Consider the following 19321-nt stretch of genomic DNA (forward strand, 5'->3'; position numbering starts at 1 on the left):
TCTTGGGTGCAGTCTAATTTTACCCATGATTATTTTAGAGATAGACTCCTTGACTAACTGCCCAACCCTCACTCACACCACCAATGGGCTCTGCACGTAGTTAAAATTAAAAGCGTATCTATCATTTGGTATTTGGCTTTTTTGAACAGCCAGGGGGAAACTCAGAGCCAAATCCTCTTTTGCAAACAGCAGAGGAACTGGGTCCCTAAGAGGCAGTTGCTTGGAGGTAGACACGGGAGAGGTGGCTTCGGATCCATTGCATGGTCTTGCTGGTTGACCCAGGGAAGGACGCAAAAGACAGGAGGCATGAATGGAGGGCAGGAAAGCAGATGCATTTCACAGAATTTTTCTAACACCCAGTAAGTGCTATTTTCAGAGCTTTTTTTTTTTTTTCCCCCTCCACAGACCCTTCTGAGTTTTGAGTGCCGTATTTTTGGGTGTGGGCAGAGGAAATGGCCCTGAGGAGCTGTGGACGGAGCAGAGCCTCCCCCCTCGGGCACCGCCCAGGGGAGAGCCCCATGGGATGGGGAGAGGACGGGGCAGTCAGGCAAAAGGTTAGGGGAGGAAAGCAAAGGCAGAGGCCCAGAACGGCTCCAGGAAATGTTTGTATTTCTCCACCGGGAGGGAGGACAAACAAGCTTTTCTCGTGCCTTCTGGGCAGCTTTGCACGCTCCCCAGCACAGGAGTCTGCACAGCCGGAGTGGGGCTGGAAAGAAAAACCGTCCTGGGGCTGGACCCAGCGCCCGCTCTAGGGCATGCATCTCCCCAGACCCGCCGGCCGCTCCCCAGAAATGACCACTTGCCTGTCAAAGCCCGGCCGTGCTCCATGCTTCACCTGCAGGGGAGACAGGTAGCGTGGGACAGCCTGCCCAGAAGGGGCCTCCGGGAGTCTCTCATCTCCTGGCTGAAGTCCAAGGTCGCCTAGCGGTGGCTGCGTCCACCCACACGTGCAGTCGGGACCCGCGGAGGCCAGGGGTGAAGGAGTCAGAAAACCAGCGGCCAGGTGAGTGGGTGGCATTCAGGGAGCATCTGTGTCTTTGCGGGGGGAGGCTCCCGGGGCCACCCGGCCCGTCCTCTGTCCACCATGGACAACGGCTCGTGCTGCCTCATCGAGGGGAACCCCATCTCTCAGGTGATGCCGCCGCTGCTGATCCTGGCCTTCGTGCTTGGCGCGCTGGGCAACGGTGTCGCCCTGTGTGGTTTCTGCTTTTACATGAAGACCTGGAAGCCGAGCACCATTTACCTTTTCAACTTGGCCGTGGCCGACTTCCTTCTCATGATCTGCCTGCCCTTCAGGACGGACTACTACTGGAGACACAGGCAGTGGGCCTTCGAGGACATCCCGTGTCGGGTGGCCCTCTTCATGCTGGCCATGAACAGGGCGGGGAGCATCCTCTTCCTCACGGTGGTGGCCGTGGACAGGTACTTCAAAGTGGTCCACCCCCACCACGCGGTGAACGCCATCTCCAACCGGACCGCAGCTGGCATCGTCTGTGCCCTTTGGGCCATGGTCATCCTGGGGACTGTCTATCTTTTGATGGAGAACCATCTGTGCGTGGATGAGAAGACCATATCCTGTGAGAGCTTCATCATGGAGTCGGCCAACGGCTGGCACGACATCATGTTCCAGCTGGAGTTTTTCCTGCCCCTCGCCATCATCCTCTTCTGCTCCTTCAAGATCGTTTGGAGCCTGAGGCAGAGGCGGCGGCTGGCCAGGCAGACCCGGATGAAGAAGGCCACCCGGTTCATCATGGTGGTGGCCGTGGTGTTCGTCACGTGTTACCTGCCCAGCGTGTCGGCCAGACTCTACTTCCTCTGGACGGTGCCCTCGAGCGCCTGCGACCCCTCTGTCCACGTAGCCCTCCACGTCACCCTCAGCTTCACCTACATGAACAGCATGCTGGACCCCTTGGTGTATTATTTTTCGAGTCCCTCGTTCCCCAAGTTCTACACCAAGCTCAAAATCCGCAGCTTGAGACCCAAGAGGCCAGGACGCTCCGAGACCCAGAGCCCGGAAGAGATGCCAATTTCAAGCCTCTGTCGCAAGAGTTGTGTCAGCGTGGCCAACAGCGTCCAGAGCCAATCCAACGGGCAGTAAGATCTCCAAATGTGCGGGATGACCCTGAAACAGGCAGACAGACAAAACCAGGGAGGACAGACCGATGACCTAGAAAGAGTTTGTGCTAAGGGGCTGAGAGGCTTTTGAAAATACCGCCCGCCCTTAGCTGTATCCTCTCGCTCTGTCTGGAAACGGAATGCAGGTTACTATGCCTTTTTGGAAGGTTCCAACTGAGGAGTGAGTCAGTTGCCTTTCTATGACCCGACTGCAATGACGGGACAAGATGGGCATGAAATGGGGCATGTGTGTATCGGGTGGGGCGATGGGAAAAGCTCGGCTCCTGTGTGGTTTGAAACGGCTGAGTAAAAGGCGTCAGCATGGAAACAGTCATGTTCTCTCTCTAGGGGAGTCGGGGAACTTAATGACTTAGCGGTATTTCCTAACCTCTGACCTTACGTCGTTACTCGTTTTAGAAAGCAGACACCAGAGTAAGTCAGTATTTCAGGCTGAGTGAGGCTCATTAGAGGGGATGTCTTGACCCTGGTGACTGTCATCCTCACAGGGCCCCTGGGTAGAGTTCTGATTTCTGGGTAGCCCGGGAAGATCTGCTCTGACCTTCTCAGAGCTCCACATTTTTCTGCAAGTCTTTGGATTTCAAAGAAGGTCCTGGGGGCTGTGTTTACCTGCCCTCATTTTTCCGGTGGGGGGGGATGGGTAGCTGAGTGCTTGGAAAAAGTCCCGCTGGCCTTTGGGAAGTGCTGAGTTCGGTGTGATTGTTTTGGCCACTTGTTACAGGACTGTGAGTTGAGATTACTTATTCATTCATTCTCCAAGTGTCTGCTGAACGCATATTCTGTGCTGAGCACCTGCTAGTATCCCTTTTACCTGGGGGGGGTCCTTAGTCAATTCCTGTGTGACCGTGACCGCTAAGTTTTCGGGGGGAGGGCAGACAGTTTAACCCTCTCACCCTCTCACCCTCTCGGTGAATATAGTTTCTAGACCATGTTCGTGGCAAACATCAGTGTATTCCTCTTGATGATTCTATGGACTGAAAAGCTGCCTCTACCCTGTATTATGGGGAGGGCGTCCAAACCAATCCTTGCTTTGTTCTCAAGCCACAAGAGTGCTGAAAATCGCTCTTGGCTCTTTGGTTTACATTTCTCCGATTTCCAGAGTACTCTCTGCAGCAGATGACCTTCCCAGCTTTTAGTTCTCTGGGCCTCGAAACACTCCTTTCGGCTGTCTTTTTAATTGTTTTGCAGAGGAACCTCACAGCCCAGCGAGGAAAAGTATGGGCTCTGGAAAGTCCGACAAAGCTAACTTTGAATCCCAGCTCGACCGCTGACTAGGTGTGTGATCTGGGGGAAGGTTTTATTTCAACACTCAGCTTCCATTTCCTCATATGTGAAACAGAAGGAACAAGAGTGCGGATTTCAAGAGATTGGTGGGCAGATTCCAGGAACGTGAGCTCCCGAAGTGTAGGGGTTCTGTTCACTGTTCCGTCCTCCCCAGGGCCTAGAAGTATGCCCGCGCATAGTAGGTGCTCCATAAATATCTGAATGAATAATCATGAGTAGGTAGAGCATGAAGCTTTGTGCCTGGCAGGAGAGAATGTGATGACTTCTGACATCCACGCAGTTTGGATACAAAGTTGCTGAGGCATAAAGCCCGTTTCCCTTGGGGTTCAGAGTCCCCGATTAGTTGCTCTGTCATCATTACCTGAATTGCCCCGCTCCCCAGCTGCCTGGGGAGGAGGGAAAGCAGGATTCTTACACGCTCATATTCTTATATGCTTATATTCATATATGCTCCTGAAAGAAATCTGTGGAAGCCCACGCTTCTGCTTTGGCTCCTATCCCTGCTCATGATTCTTTCCCGGACGGCTCCTCCTTTTTCGCTTCATGTGAATAAAACCAGTTTCCAAAACAAGGCCTTGTTCTTGCTGTCTGTGATTCCTAAGACTTTACCCTTCCAGGAAAAAAGTATAAAAAAATCCAGAAGCTCAGGGCAGGCAGAGGTTCTCATGAAAAAAAACAGCAAGAACAAACAAAAAAGGGGGAAAAAAAAAGAAAAACCCAAACACAGCTTAGGCTCTGCTTTCGCCTCCCTTTTTAAATTCACAGAATGTGATGAAAGAAAATCTTGTCAAGGGTTCTTCAGAAACTGTAAGGACGAGGATTACAGTTTCGTTTGAGTCCTTACAGTTTCGTCCTTACAGTTTCGTTTGAGTCAACACAGGACTCTTTTGGGCTCATCCATGAAGCTGGGGCCCTAAATTTTATCTATGCATTTACACACACACACACACAAACACATATGGGTTGAGATGGAGTAGAACAGATGGGCTCCCATAGGGACCTAAATATTCACCTTCCAGTGATGACACGGTAGGAGCGGGAAGAGGTTAATATTTTATCCCTTGAAAAAGATTCATTCATGTATTCATTCTGTCTTTCAAGGAACATATAATGGGCACCTGCTCTGTGCCAGGCATAGTAGAAACACAAATGGAAAACACGGCCCCTGATTGTGGTTTCTATTGTAGAAATCAAGGGAAAAATCCAATCACCCTTCAGAGTAGCCAAATGAAAGTAGTAAGCCTAGATGCTGGCTTCACCCTGACCTTGGGGGGTTGGGGAGGGCTTCTCAGAGGAAGTGACTCCTGAACTTACCCCTGAAAACCTTCAGGCAATCAGATGACTCAGTGGGGAAGGGTATCCCAGCGAGAGAGGGTGTGGTGAGAAAGGTCACTTGGGAGCTGCTGGAAGGTTAATAGGAAAAGAATGAAAAGTCCTGTTCACAAATCTTTTTTTTTTTTTTTTTTAAGAGAGGGATTGAGGGAGGGGCCGTGGGAGAGGGAGAGAGAAATTCAAGGAGACTTCCTGCTGAGTGTGAAGCCCCACGTGGGGCTCCATCTCACAACCTGAGATCACAACCTGAGCTGAAACCAACCCAGCCACCCAGGTGCCCCTCACACCTTTTCTTGCTGGAAGATTCATGACTAGCCTTTCAGATTCGTTGCTTTTCAAAAAAGAGTGAAATTTCTTTAATTATCAAAGGCAGATTATGTTTTTGACCAGAATTAAAAGAATATACAGGGGCACCTGGGTGGCTCAGTGGGTTAAAGCTTCTGCCTTCGGCTCAGGTCATGATCCCAGGCTCCTAGGATGGAGCCCCACATTGGGATCTCTGCTCAGCAGGGAGCCTGCTTCCCTCCACCTCAGCCTGTCTCTCTGCCTACTTGTGATCTCTCCCTCTCTGTCAAATAAATAAATAAAATCTTTTTTTTTTTTTAAGATTTTATTTATTTATTTGACAGAGAGAGATCACAAGTAGAGAGAGAGGCAGGCGGAGAGAGAGGAGGGAGCAGGCTCCCTGCTGAGCAGAGAGCCCGATGCGGGACTCGATCCCAGGACCCTGAGATCATGACCTGAGCCGAAGGCAGCGGCTTAACCCACTGAGCCACCCAGGTGCCCAAATAAAATCTTTTTTATAAAAAAAGAATGTGCAGGGGCACCTGGGTGGCTCAGTGGGTTAAGCCGCTGCCTTCGGCTCAGGTCATGATCTCAGGGTCCTGGGATCGAGCCCCGCATCGGGCTCTCTGCTCAGCGGTGAGCCTGCTTCCCTCTCTCTCTGCCTGCCTCTCTGCCTACTTGTGATCTCTCTCTCTCTCTCTCTGTCAAATGAATAAAAACTTTAAAAAAAATGTGCAAATACATAAAGAAGTTAAGTCTTCCTTCCATTCCCCTTAATCTCATTGGCTAGAGCTGAAGACACTTGGAACAAATGATAGATCTCTTTGGGGGTATACCCACGCTTGCACAGAGATGACGAATCTCATTTTGTTCTGCTGAAGCTGGATACATAGAGAGACAGTTTTGCAAAGTATTTTCATCATGAATAGCTTCCTACAGCAGAACAGAGATCAAACTCATGGTTTTTAACTTTATTTCATTGTAATAAACAAACCACATATGGTTTACTTAACCAATGGCTATTTATTTATTCATTCATTCATTTATTTAAAGGTTTATTTATTTATTTGAGAGAGGGAGAGAGAGAGAGTGCAGGGGGAGGGCAGAAGGAGAGGAAGAGAGAGAAGCCTAAGTTGGCTTCCTGCTGAGCATGGAGCCTGACTCAGGGCTGGATCCAGGACCCTGAGATCACCACCTGGGCAGAAACCAAGAGTCAGAAGCACAACTGACAGAGCTGGGCTGAGAGCATAGACCCTGGAGACTGAACATCTGGGTTCAAATCCTATCTCCTTTACTTACTAGCTGTGTGGCCTCAGGCAAGTTACTCAACCTCTCAATGCTTTACTTTCCTTGTCTATAAAATGGGGACAAGAATAGTACCTGCCCATAGGGTTGTCAGTACTAAATGAATTCAGATAAATAAAGCACCTAGAATAGTCTGGACTGAGCCCAGAGTCCCCTCCCTGGTCAACTGGGAGCCTGTTTCTCCCTCTCCCTGCTACCCCCTGCCCACTCTCACTCTCTATCTCTCTCAAATAAATAAATACATAAATAAATAATTTTTAAAAGATTTTATTGATTTATTTGACAGACAGAGATCACAAGTAGGCAGAGAGGCAGGCAGAGAGAGAGAGAGGGAAGCAGGTTCCCTGCTGAGCAGAGAGCCCCATGTGGGGCTCGATCCCAAGATCCTGGGATCATGACCTGAGCCGAAGGCAGAGGCTTTAACCCACTGAGCCACCCAGGCACCCCAATAAATAAAAAAAATTTTTAAAGATTTTATTTATTTATTTGAGAGAAAGAGAGTGCTCAAGCATGCACAGGACTTGCGGGGGAGGGGCTATGGGAGAGGGAGAAGCAGGCTCCCTGCTGAGCAGGGGCTAGCAGGAGGAGACTCTGGGCTCTATGACTCTTTTTAACGCACAGAATGTACTGAAAGTGAGGTTTCCCAGCCCAGGCAGTAAGAAGTTTTGCCTGTCTGGGAAACCTCGTGAGAAGTCCAGTGCACCCTGTAGAAAGAACACTCCAGGAGGCCACATCGGCAGATACAAGACTACAGGGAATGGAGGGAAGGCCAGGTGTCCCAGTGTCCAGCTGCCCCCAGACAAGAGCTGGCCAGCTGAGCCCAGTCAACTCATAGGATCAGGAAAGATAATAAAACCGTGGTTGTTTTAAGCCACTGAATTTTGTGGTGGTTTGTCACACGGCAATGGATAACGAAAACAGAAATCCCAGCTAAGTCCAAACATGAAGAGTCGATTACTTAACCTCAACCTTGGTTTTCTAATCTGTAAAATGGAGAGAATGGTGAGGATAATCACAGAATATCACTCACAGGGTTTTCGTGAGGATTAAACGAGATCATGTATGCAAATCTCTTAGCACAATACCTGGCACAAAGCAGACAGTTGATAAATGATAGCATTTTTTTGTTAAGATTTTATTTTTAAGTCATCTCTACACCCAGCGTGGGGCTCAAACTCACAACCTGGAGATCAAGAGTCTCAGGTTCCACCAACTGAGCCAGCCAGGGGCACCTCACTATTATCATTTTTTTAAAAAGATTTTATTTATTTATTTGACAGAGATCACAAGTAGGCAGAGAGGCAGGCAGAGACAGAGGGGGAAGCAGGCTCCCCGCTGAGCAGAGAGCCCAACCCCAGGACCCCGGGATCATGACCTGAGCCGAAGGCAGAGGCTTATCCCACTGAGCCACCCAGGCACCCACTATTATCATTTTTAATTTTAAAAATTTTTTGTTCAGTCCAGTTCAGTGGCACACATCCAAGCTGTGATAAGACAATGAGGCATGAAGATTCAAGTTAATGGTCAAAGTCATAAATTCTAAGTGGACTTTCCACAAAACCCAGTGGGATCACTCACCGTCTTAGCTGTTGAAGTGATTCATTATAAGTTTCTGTACAACTCATGCGCCAGTAAGAAAAAAATATAAATACATACAAGAAGGACACAAACAAGACCAAACCTGCCCACGGCACAGCAGGAAGACCGGAAATTCCACAATAGGCACCAGAATTCGGGGAGGATGGAATTTATATTCAGTCTGAGTGGTGGTGAACTTTTGGATAGAATCATAGAATGAGCTGGAAGGTTATCTTATCCCTCAATTTATTTATTTATCTTTTCACAGATTCTGTTTTCTTTATTTGAGAGAGAGACAGAACACGAGCAGGGGGGAAGGGGCAGAGGGAGAGGGAGAAGCAGGCTCCCCACTGAGCAGGGAACAGGATGTGGGGCTCGACCCCAGGACCTTGAGATCGTCACCTGAGCCGAAGGCAAGTGCTTAACCGACTAAGCCACCCAGCCACGATCCGTAATTCCTCAATTTATACATGAAGAAGGTCAGGGGCTAAGAGGGTTCACAGTAGTTGATGACAGCCCGAGACCAAGCGTCCAGGCCTCCAGTTTTTCTCTTAACAATATTTGTGTTCTCTCCTAATTTTACCCATGACTGTTGTTCCTATTTTAATTTTTATTTTTTTTTTAAGTAGGCTCCATGCCCAATGTGGGGCTTGAACTCATGTCCCTGAGATCAAAGAAACAGAAGCTCTACCAACTGAGCTAGCCAGGTGTCCCAACAACTTGTTTCAAACGCATACACACCAATATCCTAAAACTGTAAAACTTAGAAAGGAAGGGTACCTTGCACATTCCAGCTCCCAGAAATAAATATTGTTAATAGTCGGTTTTTCTGACTCTTAGTTAATAAAGTTAATAAAGGTCCTTAGGTATGCATATCACTGACAAATCTACATTTGTCCAAGAGGGAAACAGGACATTCACAGGCAGCAAGGACGGGAAACAAATACCAGCCATTTCACCAGAGCCTTAATACGCCCACATAAAATGACCTCAATCCAGTGCAGCCTTACGAACGAGACAATCATATATTAAGAGTCTATGCAGTTTCATGGTTAGGGACCCGGGCTTTGAAGCCTGGGTCAGATTCAAACCCAAAGCTCGCTCTTATTGGCTAGGGTGGCCCTAAATCTCACCAACCTTTCTGAGCTTCGCTTCCCGAATCTTTTTTTTTTTTTTTAAGATTTTATTTATTTATTTGACAGACAGGAGATCACAAGTAGGCAGAGAGGCAGGCAGAGAGAGAGGAGGAAGCAGGCTCCCTGCCGAGCAGAGAGCCCGACGTGGGGCTCGATCCCAGGACTCTGGGATCATGACCCGAGCCCAAGGCAGAGGATTTAACCCACTGAGCCACCCAGGCACCCCTCGCTTCCCGAATCTTAAAATCAGAATCAGTAATGAGCCCTACTTTGTGGGTTGCAGTCAGGGTAAAACACGATCGTGTATTTAAAGCATTTGCACACAGAATGCCTGGGTGGCTCTGTTGGTTCTGAACCATCTGCCTTTGGCTCAGATCATGATCTCAGGGTCCTGGGATCGAGCCCCGTGTTGGGCTCCCTGCTCTTCTCCCCCTGCCTGCCACTCCCCCTGCTTGTGCTCTCTCTCTGGCAAATAAATAAAGTCTTTAAAATAAAGTAAAGCATTTATGCATGGGGTCTGTAATCCTGGAAGCTCTCTATAACTATGCGTCAATATCACCTTAACCTTTTTTTTTAATTGAGGAATAATTGACATACAACATTATATTGGTATCTGGTACAACATAAAGTTTTGATATTTGTGTGTAATGCAAAATGATCACTGTAATGAATCTAGTTCGCTCTGTCATTGTACATAGTTACAGAATTCTTTTTCTTGTGCTGAGACGTTTAAGATTTACTCTCTTTGCAACTTTGAAATGTGCAATACAGTATTATTAGCTATAGTCACCATGGTGTACATTACGTGCCCAGGACTTATTTATTTTATAACTGGAGGTTTGTACCTTTGGACTCCCTTTGCCCATTTTGCCCACCCCCCACCCTCTGCCTCTAGCAACCACCAATCTAGCAACCACCAAGTATCTATGAGTTTTTTCTTATGATTCCATATATAAGAGAGATCATCAGGCATTTACCCTTTTCTGTCTGACTTATTTCCCTTAGCATAATACTCTCATAGTCCATCTATGTTGTCACTAATGATGAGATTGCATTCTTTTTTATGGTTCAATAATTTCATTCTTTTTTATAATTCAATAATATTCCATATATATGTATATATATACCTTTTTTTATACGTTCATCTGCCTATGGACGCATAGGTTTTTTCCATATCTTAGCTATTGTGAATAATGCTGCAAGGATGGGGTGCCTGAGTGGTTCAGTGTGTTAAGCCTCTGCCTTCAGCTCAGGTCATGATCTCAGAGTCCTGGGATCGAGCCCCACATCAGGCTCTCTGCTCAGCAGGGAGCCTGCTACCCACCCCGCTTCTGCCTGCCTCTCTCCCTGCTTGTGATCTCTCTGTCAAATAAATAAAATCTTAAAGAAAAATAATGTTGCAAGGAACATGGGCATGCAGATATCTTTCCAAGTTAGTGTTTTCGTTTTCTTCAGATAAACACCCAAAAGTGGGATTGCTGGATGGTATGGTATTTCTTTTTTTAATTTTTTGAGAAACCTCCATATTGTTTCACATAGCAGCTGCACAAATTTCCATTCCCACCAACAGTGCAAGAGTGTTCTCTTTTCTCCACATCCTTGCCACCACCTTTTATCTCTTGTCTTCTGGATAATAGCCATTCTAACAGATGTGAGGTGGTATTTCATCCTGGTATGGATTTACAGTTCCCTGATGATTAGTGAGGTTGAGCATTTTTCATGTACCTGTTTGTCACCCATACGTTTTATTTAGAAAAATGTCTATTCAGATTCTCTGTCCATTTTTAATCAAACTATTTTGCTATTAACTTCTATGATTTCTTTATATATTTTGGAAATTAACCCCTTGTTAGGTATATAATGTGCAAATATTTTCTCCCATTCAGTGCGTTGCTTTTTCTTTTTACTAATGGTTTCCATTGCTGTGCAAAAGCTTTTCAGTTTGACATAGTCGCACTTGTTCTTTTTTGTCTTTGCCTTTGGTGTCAAATCCAAAAAATCATTACCAAGGTCAAGGTCAAGGAGCTTAATGCCTATGTATTCTTCTAGGAGTTTCATGGTTTCAGGTCACACGTTCAAGTCTTTAATCTATTTTAAGTTAAATTTTTAAAAAGATTTATTTTATTTTTTTTTTAAAGATTTATTTATTTTAAAGAGAGAGAGTGCTTGCCTGCAGGTACATGTACACATGAGTGAGGGGAGGAGCACAAGAAGAGAATTCAAGCAGACTCCCCTCTGAGTAGGGACACTGACGCAGGGCTGAATCCCACAACCCATAAGATCATGGCCTGCGCAGAAACCAAGAGTCGAACACCTAACCAACTGAACCACCCAGGTGCCCCTTTTTAAAGTTAATTTTTGTGTACAGAAGGAAGGAGGGAGGGAAAAAAGTTAATTTTCGTGTATAATGTAAGACAGTGGCCCAGCTTCATTCTTTTGCATGTGGCTGCCCAGTTTTCCCAACATCATCTATTTGAAGAGGTTGTCCCTTCCCCAGTATATATCTTGGTTCTCTTGTCATAAATTAATTGACCGTATTTGCATGGGCTTATTTCTGGGCTCTCTGTTCTATTCCATTGATCTATGTGTCTGTTTTTATGCCAGCACCATACTGTTTTGATTACTATATCTTTGGGATACAGTTTGAAATCAGGAGCGCGACAACTTCAGCTTTGTTCTTCTTTTCCAAGATTGCTTTGGCTACTCGGGGTCTTTTGTGGTCCTGTACACAGAATTATTTTATTTCTGGTGAATTATTTGTCCTATTCTACAAAAAATGTTACTGGAATTTTTGTTTGTTCTATTTCTACAAAACATAAATTATTGCTCTATTTCTATAGAAAATGCTATTGCAATTTTGATAGACATCACATTGAATCTGTAGGTTTCTTTGGGTAGTATAGACATTTTAATAATATTTGTTCTTCCAAGCCATTAGCATGGAATGTATCTTTCCATTTCTTTTGGTCTTCTTCAATGTCTTTCATCAATATCTTATGGTTTTCAGTGTACAGGTGTCTCACCTCCTTGGTTAAATTAATTCCTGTATATCATACTCTTTTTTTTAAGATTTTATTTACCTATTTGGCAGAGAGAGAGAGAGAGAGTGAGCAAGAGTGCACAAGCAGGTGGAGCAGTAGCAGAGGGAGAGGGAGAAGCAGGCTCCCCACTGAGCAGGGAGCCCGACGCGGGGCTCAATCCTAGGACCCCGGGATTACAACGTGAGCCCAAGGCAGACGCTTAACCGGCTAAGCCAGGCAGGTGCCCTACATTTCCTATTTTTAACTCAAAGTGGAAGCAACACATTTTAGAACCTCTTGCTCAGCAAGGATCATAGCCAAAATACTAAAAGGTAGAAATGTTCTATAGGGTTACACCCAATCATACTAAAAAGCAAAGAAATGATGTGTGAAATGGTGATCGGCTGTGAGGCAGAGTTCAAAGTCCCCAAAGCTCTTATCCCTCTAAGTTTAATTTTCTGAAAACAGAGGATTTTAAAATATTGTGTATATACACTTAGTGGGGTGAGGCAGGGGGCTGGGAACAGACGGCTACAGAAACTCTCTGTACTTTCTGCTCAATTTTGCCGTGAATCTAAAGCTCTAGAAAAATAATGCATATTGATTTTTAAAAATATTTTATTTATTTATTTGATAGACAGAGATTACAAGTTGTCAGAGAGGCAGGCAGGGAAAGAGGAAGAAGCAGGCTCCTCGGGGAGCAGAGGGCCTGATGCGGGGCTCGATCCCAGGACCCTGAGATCATGACCTGAGCCCAAGGCAGAGGCTTTAACCCACTGAGCCACCCAGGTGCCCCAATGCATATTGATTTTTTAAAAATCACATACTTCAGGGGTACCTGGGAGGTGCAGTCAGTGGGGGTCTGACTCTTGGTTTCAGCTTGGGCTGAGACCTCAGGGTCATGAGATCGGGCCCCACTTTGGGCTCTGTGCTTAGTACAGAGTTTGCTTGAGATTCTCTCTCTCTCTGCCTCTGCCCCTTCCACTTGTGCGCTCTCTCTCTCTCTCTCTCTGAAATAAATAAATAAATATTAAAAAAAAAAAAAGATTGCATACTTCAAAATAAATTGCTTACTTGAGCACAGAAGCCTATCAAATTCTGACACCAACAAACGAAAACCCCAGTTTATTGTAACATACCGCTGGCAATCCAAACTGGGTTCAAGTTTTCAAACATCTTATGAAATTGTATGCTATTCTCTTCTCCTTTCTCCTAACTACAGCTTAGCTGCAAAATTCTGGTGTAGAAAAGCAATCCGGGTCTCTACAGAGACTATGGCAGGGAAGCCTCAAATGCGACCCGTCTGTCCTCATAAAATGTCTTCTTGGTGTTTCGGAAGAAATCATGTACCTCCTACTGTTTCTTAAGTTATATGCATGTAATACTTCACAGTTGTTCTTAACGTTTCTAGAAAACCACGCTGTTTAGCAGGGGATGTTATTATTGCTTCTGTTGTTTTGTTCATGTTATAAGCCAGCCACCCAACAGTGAGTTAATTCTTACATGCTAAGTGCTCGGGATGCCAGCACCCAGCCTTCCAGAGGGAAGCCGTCTGCATTGCCGTAATTCACACATGACAGTCGGCTTGCCGAAACTTATCCTTTACATTTAGGAACCTTTGTGGGTTCCTGTCTTCCCCAGGGGATTTTTATTAGTTGTTTATGCAAACAGCAGATTGCATAAGAGCCTTGCTGGCTTCTTTTTTTTTTTTTTTTCTAAGGGATTTCGTAGTTTCCTTGTAAGCAGTCAGTCACCAATTTCATCACCCCGACGTGACATAAAGGCGGGAGCTGAACCTCGGCTTCGCCACTCAGACACATACCTCTTTCCTGGAGCACTCGCTAGGACCGACTCGTTCCACTCATGAACCTGCCCCAGCAGCAGGATCATTTTCTGGAAATAAACAAGAAGAACTGCTGCGTGTTCCGGGATGACTTCATCGCCAACGTGCTGCCACCGGTGCTGGGGCTGGAGTTTGTGTTCGGACTCCTGGGCAATGGCCTTGCGCTGTGGATTTTCTGCTTTCACCTCAAGTCCTGGAAATCCAGCCGGATTTTTCTGTTCAACTTGGCCGTGGCTGACTTTCTCTTGATCATCTGTCTGCCATTCCTGACGGACAACTACGTGCGGAAATGGGACTGGAGGTTCGGGGACGTCCCTTGCCGGCTGATGCTGTTCATGCTGGCCATGAACCGCCAAGGCAGCATCATCTTCCTCACGGTGGTGGCCGTGGACAGGTACTTCCGGGTGGTTCACCCTCACCACGCTCTCAACAAGATCTCGAATCGGACGGCGGCCATCATCTCCTGCCTCTTGTGGGGTGTCACCATCGGGCTGACGGGTCACCTCCTGTACAAGAAGATGCTGATCAGGAACCGAGATGCCAATCTGTGCAGCAGCTTCAGCATCTGCCATACCTTCCGGTGGCACGATGCCATGTTCCTCCTGGAGTTCGTCCTGCCCCTGGCCATCATCCTGTTCTGCTCGGCCAGAATCATCTGGAGTCTGCGCCAGCGGCAGATGGACAGACACGCCAAGATCAAGAGGGCCATCAACTTCATCATGGTGGTGGCCATCGTCTTCATCATCTGTTTTCTGCCCAGCGTGGCCGTGCGCATCCGCATCTTCTGGCTCTTGCACACCATGGGCACGAGGAACTGTGACATCTATCGCTCGGTGGACCTGGCATTTTTCCTCACCCTGAGCTTCACCTACATGAACAGCATGCTGGACCCTTTGGTGTACTACTTCTCCAGCCCGTCTTTCCCCAACTTCTTCTCCACCCTGATCAACCGCTACCTGCGGAAAAAGGCGCCCCAAGAAGCAGATAATATCCAGAGCACAAGCATGGAGCTCACTGCAGATCTGAGCACCGCCAGGAGCATGCAGACAATTTAGTGGCCCACATCGGTGAGCCATGGAACCCGTCTTATCTGCCCCCAGCTTCTCGCTAAATCACCGAGCCAAGAAGGGAGATTGTCACCAAGAACCAAGGTCTCTGGGGATAGAGTCTGGCTGGGTGCACAAAGACCATTGTGAGATGGGGCCTGTGGTTTCCTGGGACTTCCAGATTCAGAGAATCGGATTTAGAGAAGAGGTGTGGCAGAGTGGGCTGCCTGGTCGCGGAGCGTCCCCAGAGGACTCTTGGGGGTGGGGGGAACAGAGAGTAAAGCTCCTGTAACTTCTTCCCAACCTCTCTGACACTCACACAGCAGAACTGTCCACACTTGTGCCGAGCAGAGCTGGAGGCAGAGAGACGCCCACGAGCACCTGTGATTCACTGGCCTTTCCCCCACCTGCCTGAGGTGGTTCTCAGCTCCCGGGGCGGATTCCCAGTCTGTTGGTGGGCTCTAGCTGGGATAAGGAAAGCTTAAGTGGTTGGAAGGGCGTTATGGCCCCTCGGGGGAGGCCAGGAATCATTCAACAAGCCAGTAGGTCACCTACATTCCATGGGACCAACACATCTTTCGGCCAAGCTTTAGCAGAAAAGCAGTGGGTAGGGAGAGGCGCAAGCTTTGGTTAATATTGGAGTTTCCGGTAGCGTAAGAGAGGGATTAGTCAGGGTGCACTGAGCGGAACAGTCTCACTTAGAGAAAGGAACGACATCTGGGCAGCAACTTGCGGCTAATCCGTTCCTCTCCTGTTGACACTAATTGGAAGTCTGAGCGGTTAGAGGCTTCAGAGAAGACCGCTGCTCCCCGCTTCCGTTTGGTTTTATCATTAAAAGGGAAATGCTGCCCAGTGGCTAGAGGGAGACGGTTCCTCCTGGTTTGTTTGCTTGTGTTTCTGTCCTTATAAGAAATCTACCACTTCAATAAATTTTGATATAAGACACACAGTCTGGTGTTGCATGTGTCTGGGTGATGGGTCAGAGAAAGGGACTTCTTACTTAAGTGGAGACCTTTATGGGCTGTTAACTGTGTCCTGATAGAAAATACCAAACACTGTCGAGGAAGGAAAAGAGGCAGACTGAGCTGCATCAACAGACAGTTAAGTAAAAATTATACATGCGTTAGGACGAGGATGAGGAAGGGCTGGGAATAAGCATGAATAATTTAATTTGGAAGGGGGGCGCAAATGGGGCTTCAGGGGTCTGGTACGTTCTATTTAGAGTCTGGTGAATATTGCTATGACTATTAGTGTATTAAAAAAGGAATCAGGACAGACCGGGGTGTTTGCATAGGACGGAGGGAGAAGAAAAAATTTCCTATGGAAGAGTTTCAGTTCCCAGTTCTGGGATGGAAAGGAGATGTACTGGTTTGAGCCTGCGATCAGTCCAAGTTTCTGTTACGCTTTCATCCCTAGCCTGTCACTCCTTGATTCCTTAGCAAGACGAGACTTGCTTTGCCATCCTGACTCAGACACAGATAAGAAAGGTAAATACTCCAAGACTCCAAGCCATAGCTCGAATGGTAGTAACTGAGGAACCACAGACAGACCTTCTCATGTTGAAGGGTTTTCAGAGCACTTCGCTTGTCTGGTTCTCCCGTTGATTCCTAGAAGTAGGAAGTTAAAGCAGAGATCACCTTCCTAAAGAGGAAGACACGGCAGAGGGGAGCTCTGAGGAAAGGAGTAGTTCCCCCAGCCTCAAATGCATGAGTCAGCAGGGAGCCCGGCTCTCAAGCTCTGTTGGGAATTAACTCACCTTGTTCGTTTGCTCAGGAGGTCCATCAGCTTTTATTTATTTGTTTGTTTGTTTTTAAAGCAGGCTCTACGTCCAATGTGGGGCTTGCATCCTGACACTGAGATCAAGAGTTGCATGTTCTACTGACTGAACCAGGCAGGTGTCCTTCCATCAGCTTTTAGGTATTAAGCACCAAAGATGTACCAGATAGAATAAGGCACAAGGGACCCGAGGCCCTCTTCTTATATAATTCATATTCAGGGGCGCCTGGGGGTGCTCAGTCAGTGAAGTCAAATCATGCCTTTGGCCTAGGTCATGATCTCAGGGTCCTGGGATGGAGCCCTGCCTAGGGCTCCCTGCTCATTGGAGAGTCTAATTCTCCCTCTCCCCCTCTGTGCTCATTCTCTCTCTCTCTCAAAAATAAGTAAAATCTTAAAACAAAACAAAACAAAAAACCTTGTTTTTAAAAAATTAATTAATTAATTAATTAACTTTAATGGGAGCAAGTAATGTTGTTCTGGACTAAACCAATGGTGTGGTACAAACATGTATGTGTCTGTCTATATATTGGAAGGGGCAGTTACTTATTTACTTACTTTTAAATATTTTTATTTATTTATTTGACAGAGAGAGAGATCACAAGTAGACAGAGAGAGAGGGGGAAGCAGGCTCCCTGCTGAGCGGATAGCCCGAAGTGGGGCTCGACCCCAGGACCCTGAGATCATGATCTGAGCCAAAGGCAGAGGCTTAACCCACTGAGCCACCCAGGTGCCCCACAGTTATTTATTTTTAAGATTTTAATTTTTAAAGTAACCTCAATGCCTAATATGGGGCTCGAACTTACAACCTTGAGATCAAGAGTCACATGCTCTACCCACTGAACCAGCCAGGCACCCCTGGAAGGGGCAGTTATAATCACATATGCATTGTTTTTCCATTATTTTCTTTTTATTTTGGAGGGTACCAGTTTGGAAGCTATGAGTTCTGTGAGTTTATTACATAAAAAGTAGGGCCTCATTTTAACTGTCCCCAAACAATCTCTTCCAAACTTGAAGAGATTACCCCTAAGTCTAGAGCCATAAAATTGGGGCTTTAAACTCATGTTTGTTTCTGATTTGGTGAACTCCCTTACCTTTCCAAATTTATTAGTCCATCTGACCCACAGTGCCTTGCCTGAAGAGAGGGCTCTAACTCACACCTAGGATTCTGGTCCTTAATCACATTGTGGTTTCATTTTCAACATATTTCCTGATTATGATCTGTCGCTCTGTTGGCCGTCCTTACAACAAGTGGCTATCTTCCCAGATGGTCCTGACCTCTTTCTTCCCCCACTTTGCTTCGATAATCAGAATTCTGCTGAGAAACTGGTTATCCGTGGTACCTTGGCCTGTGGTGGCATTTGGTGGGCTCACTAAGTACCAGAAATCGATCATTTACCATCCAAACTGGGCCATGGCTGATCTCCTACTCCCCTCATTTTTTGGTTTGAGTTGGGAACTTCTTCAAAGCAGAACTGGAGTTTTGATGAACTTCTTTGATGATTGAGGCTGGGCTATTGGTGTTACCAGCCAAGTTCCTGAGAAGGAAATTCCTTTCCTTTCCTCATTGTGGTAAGAAGATGCCTTCTTATAATTGTTTAACTCGGAGGTCTCATACATCTCATAAATGCAAGAATCTGAAACACACTTTCAATGAGCTTAAGCAAAAAATGGAAAATCAGAAGAGAGGAAACATTCTGGCGTATCTCCCAGAAACTAAGAGAGAATTACAGCAGGGTCAGGCGATGCCAGGGGACCAGCTCACAGCCCTTCGGTCCAGCTCTTTGCCGTGAACCCGACTTAACCGCTCCACACCTGTGTCTTTCCAGACTGTCACATGAGAGAATCCAGTCCCAAACCACTCGCTACGGAAGAGTGATGAAGTCATGAAGAGACACACAACAGGGGTGCAAAGGGTATTTAAAAATTACTGTTTGGGTAAAGACATGCTCTCCTGCCAGGTGTTCCTCAGGGAACATTCCAGATCACTTTCCATGCCACTCATACACAGCATGTTTGGACTTCCAGTGGATCTCAATTCTCTTGCTGCCATCATGTTACAAGATGGCGGTCCCAAGAATGGAAAAGTAATCCGTTGACCTTTGGAAGCCACACAGTTCATGTGGCCCAAACCCATTTGGATGTGGACCTCCAGATATGAATTCTAGAGCCCTACAGAAGAGCTTCCTGGAAAATTAAAGTCTTTGTGATTTTATACATTGGTTTACAAACTGGGGACAAAGAAATACTCATTGGCAGGCCTAGTTGCAGGAAATAGCTGGCCATGAAGTTCTGTTCACTAAGTTTTGTGTTTTTTACAACAAATGAAACATAACTATTTTGCAACTGGTGTTGTTGCTATTCTCTTGGAGCTCAAATTTAAGATTTGGCCACCTTGTCTCTTTAGGGAGAAGGGGTTTGCCTGTGGCATTACAAACATCAACCTTGACCTATAGTCCACAATCCCACGGCCCTGGCAAATGACAGGCAAGCACTTCTATGCTCTTAACAAATATTGATATACTCAGTGTTCCGGCCACACCCACAGAGGGATTTACAACCATCAACAGGTATTGGGAACAGGGC

At 46.6% G+C, this 19321-nt stretch overlaps 2 protein-coding genes across 2 annotated transcripts; both read left to right on the plus strand.

Annotated features, from left to right (window-relative positions):
• The first annotated feature begins 290 nt into the window (after positions 1-290).
• On the plus strand, positions 291-4182 carry HCAR1 (hydroxycarboxylic acid receptor 1). The gene has a single exon (XM_047698273.1). The coding sequence runs from the start codon at positions 1085-1087 to the stop codon at positions 2096-2098; it is 1014 nt and encodes a 337-aa protein (XP_047554229.1). The 5' UTR covers positions 291-1084; the 3' UTR covers positions 2099-4182.
• Positions 4183-4315: 133 nt separating this feature from the next.
• On the plus strand, positions 4316-15905 carry HCAR2 (hydroxycarboxylic acid receptor 2). Its single transcript, XM_047698272.1, is given in 4 exon segments — positions 4316-4653; positions 13794-14954; positions 14957-15021; positions 15024-15905. Coding segments are annotated over 3 exon segments (1314 nt in total). The 5' UTR covers positions 4316-4653; positions 13794-13936; the 3' UTR covers positions 15255-15905.
• The last annotated feature ends 3416 nt before the right edge of the window (positions 15906-19321 follow it).

The sequence above is a fragment of the Lutra lutra genome, chromosome 12 (genome assembly GCF_902655055.1).
Source record: "Lutra lutra chromosome 12, mLutLut1.2, whole genome shotgun sequence".
Classification (NCBI taxonomy): Eukaryota; Metazoa; Chordata; class Mammalia; order Carnivora; family Mustelidae; genus Lutra; species Lutra lutra.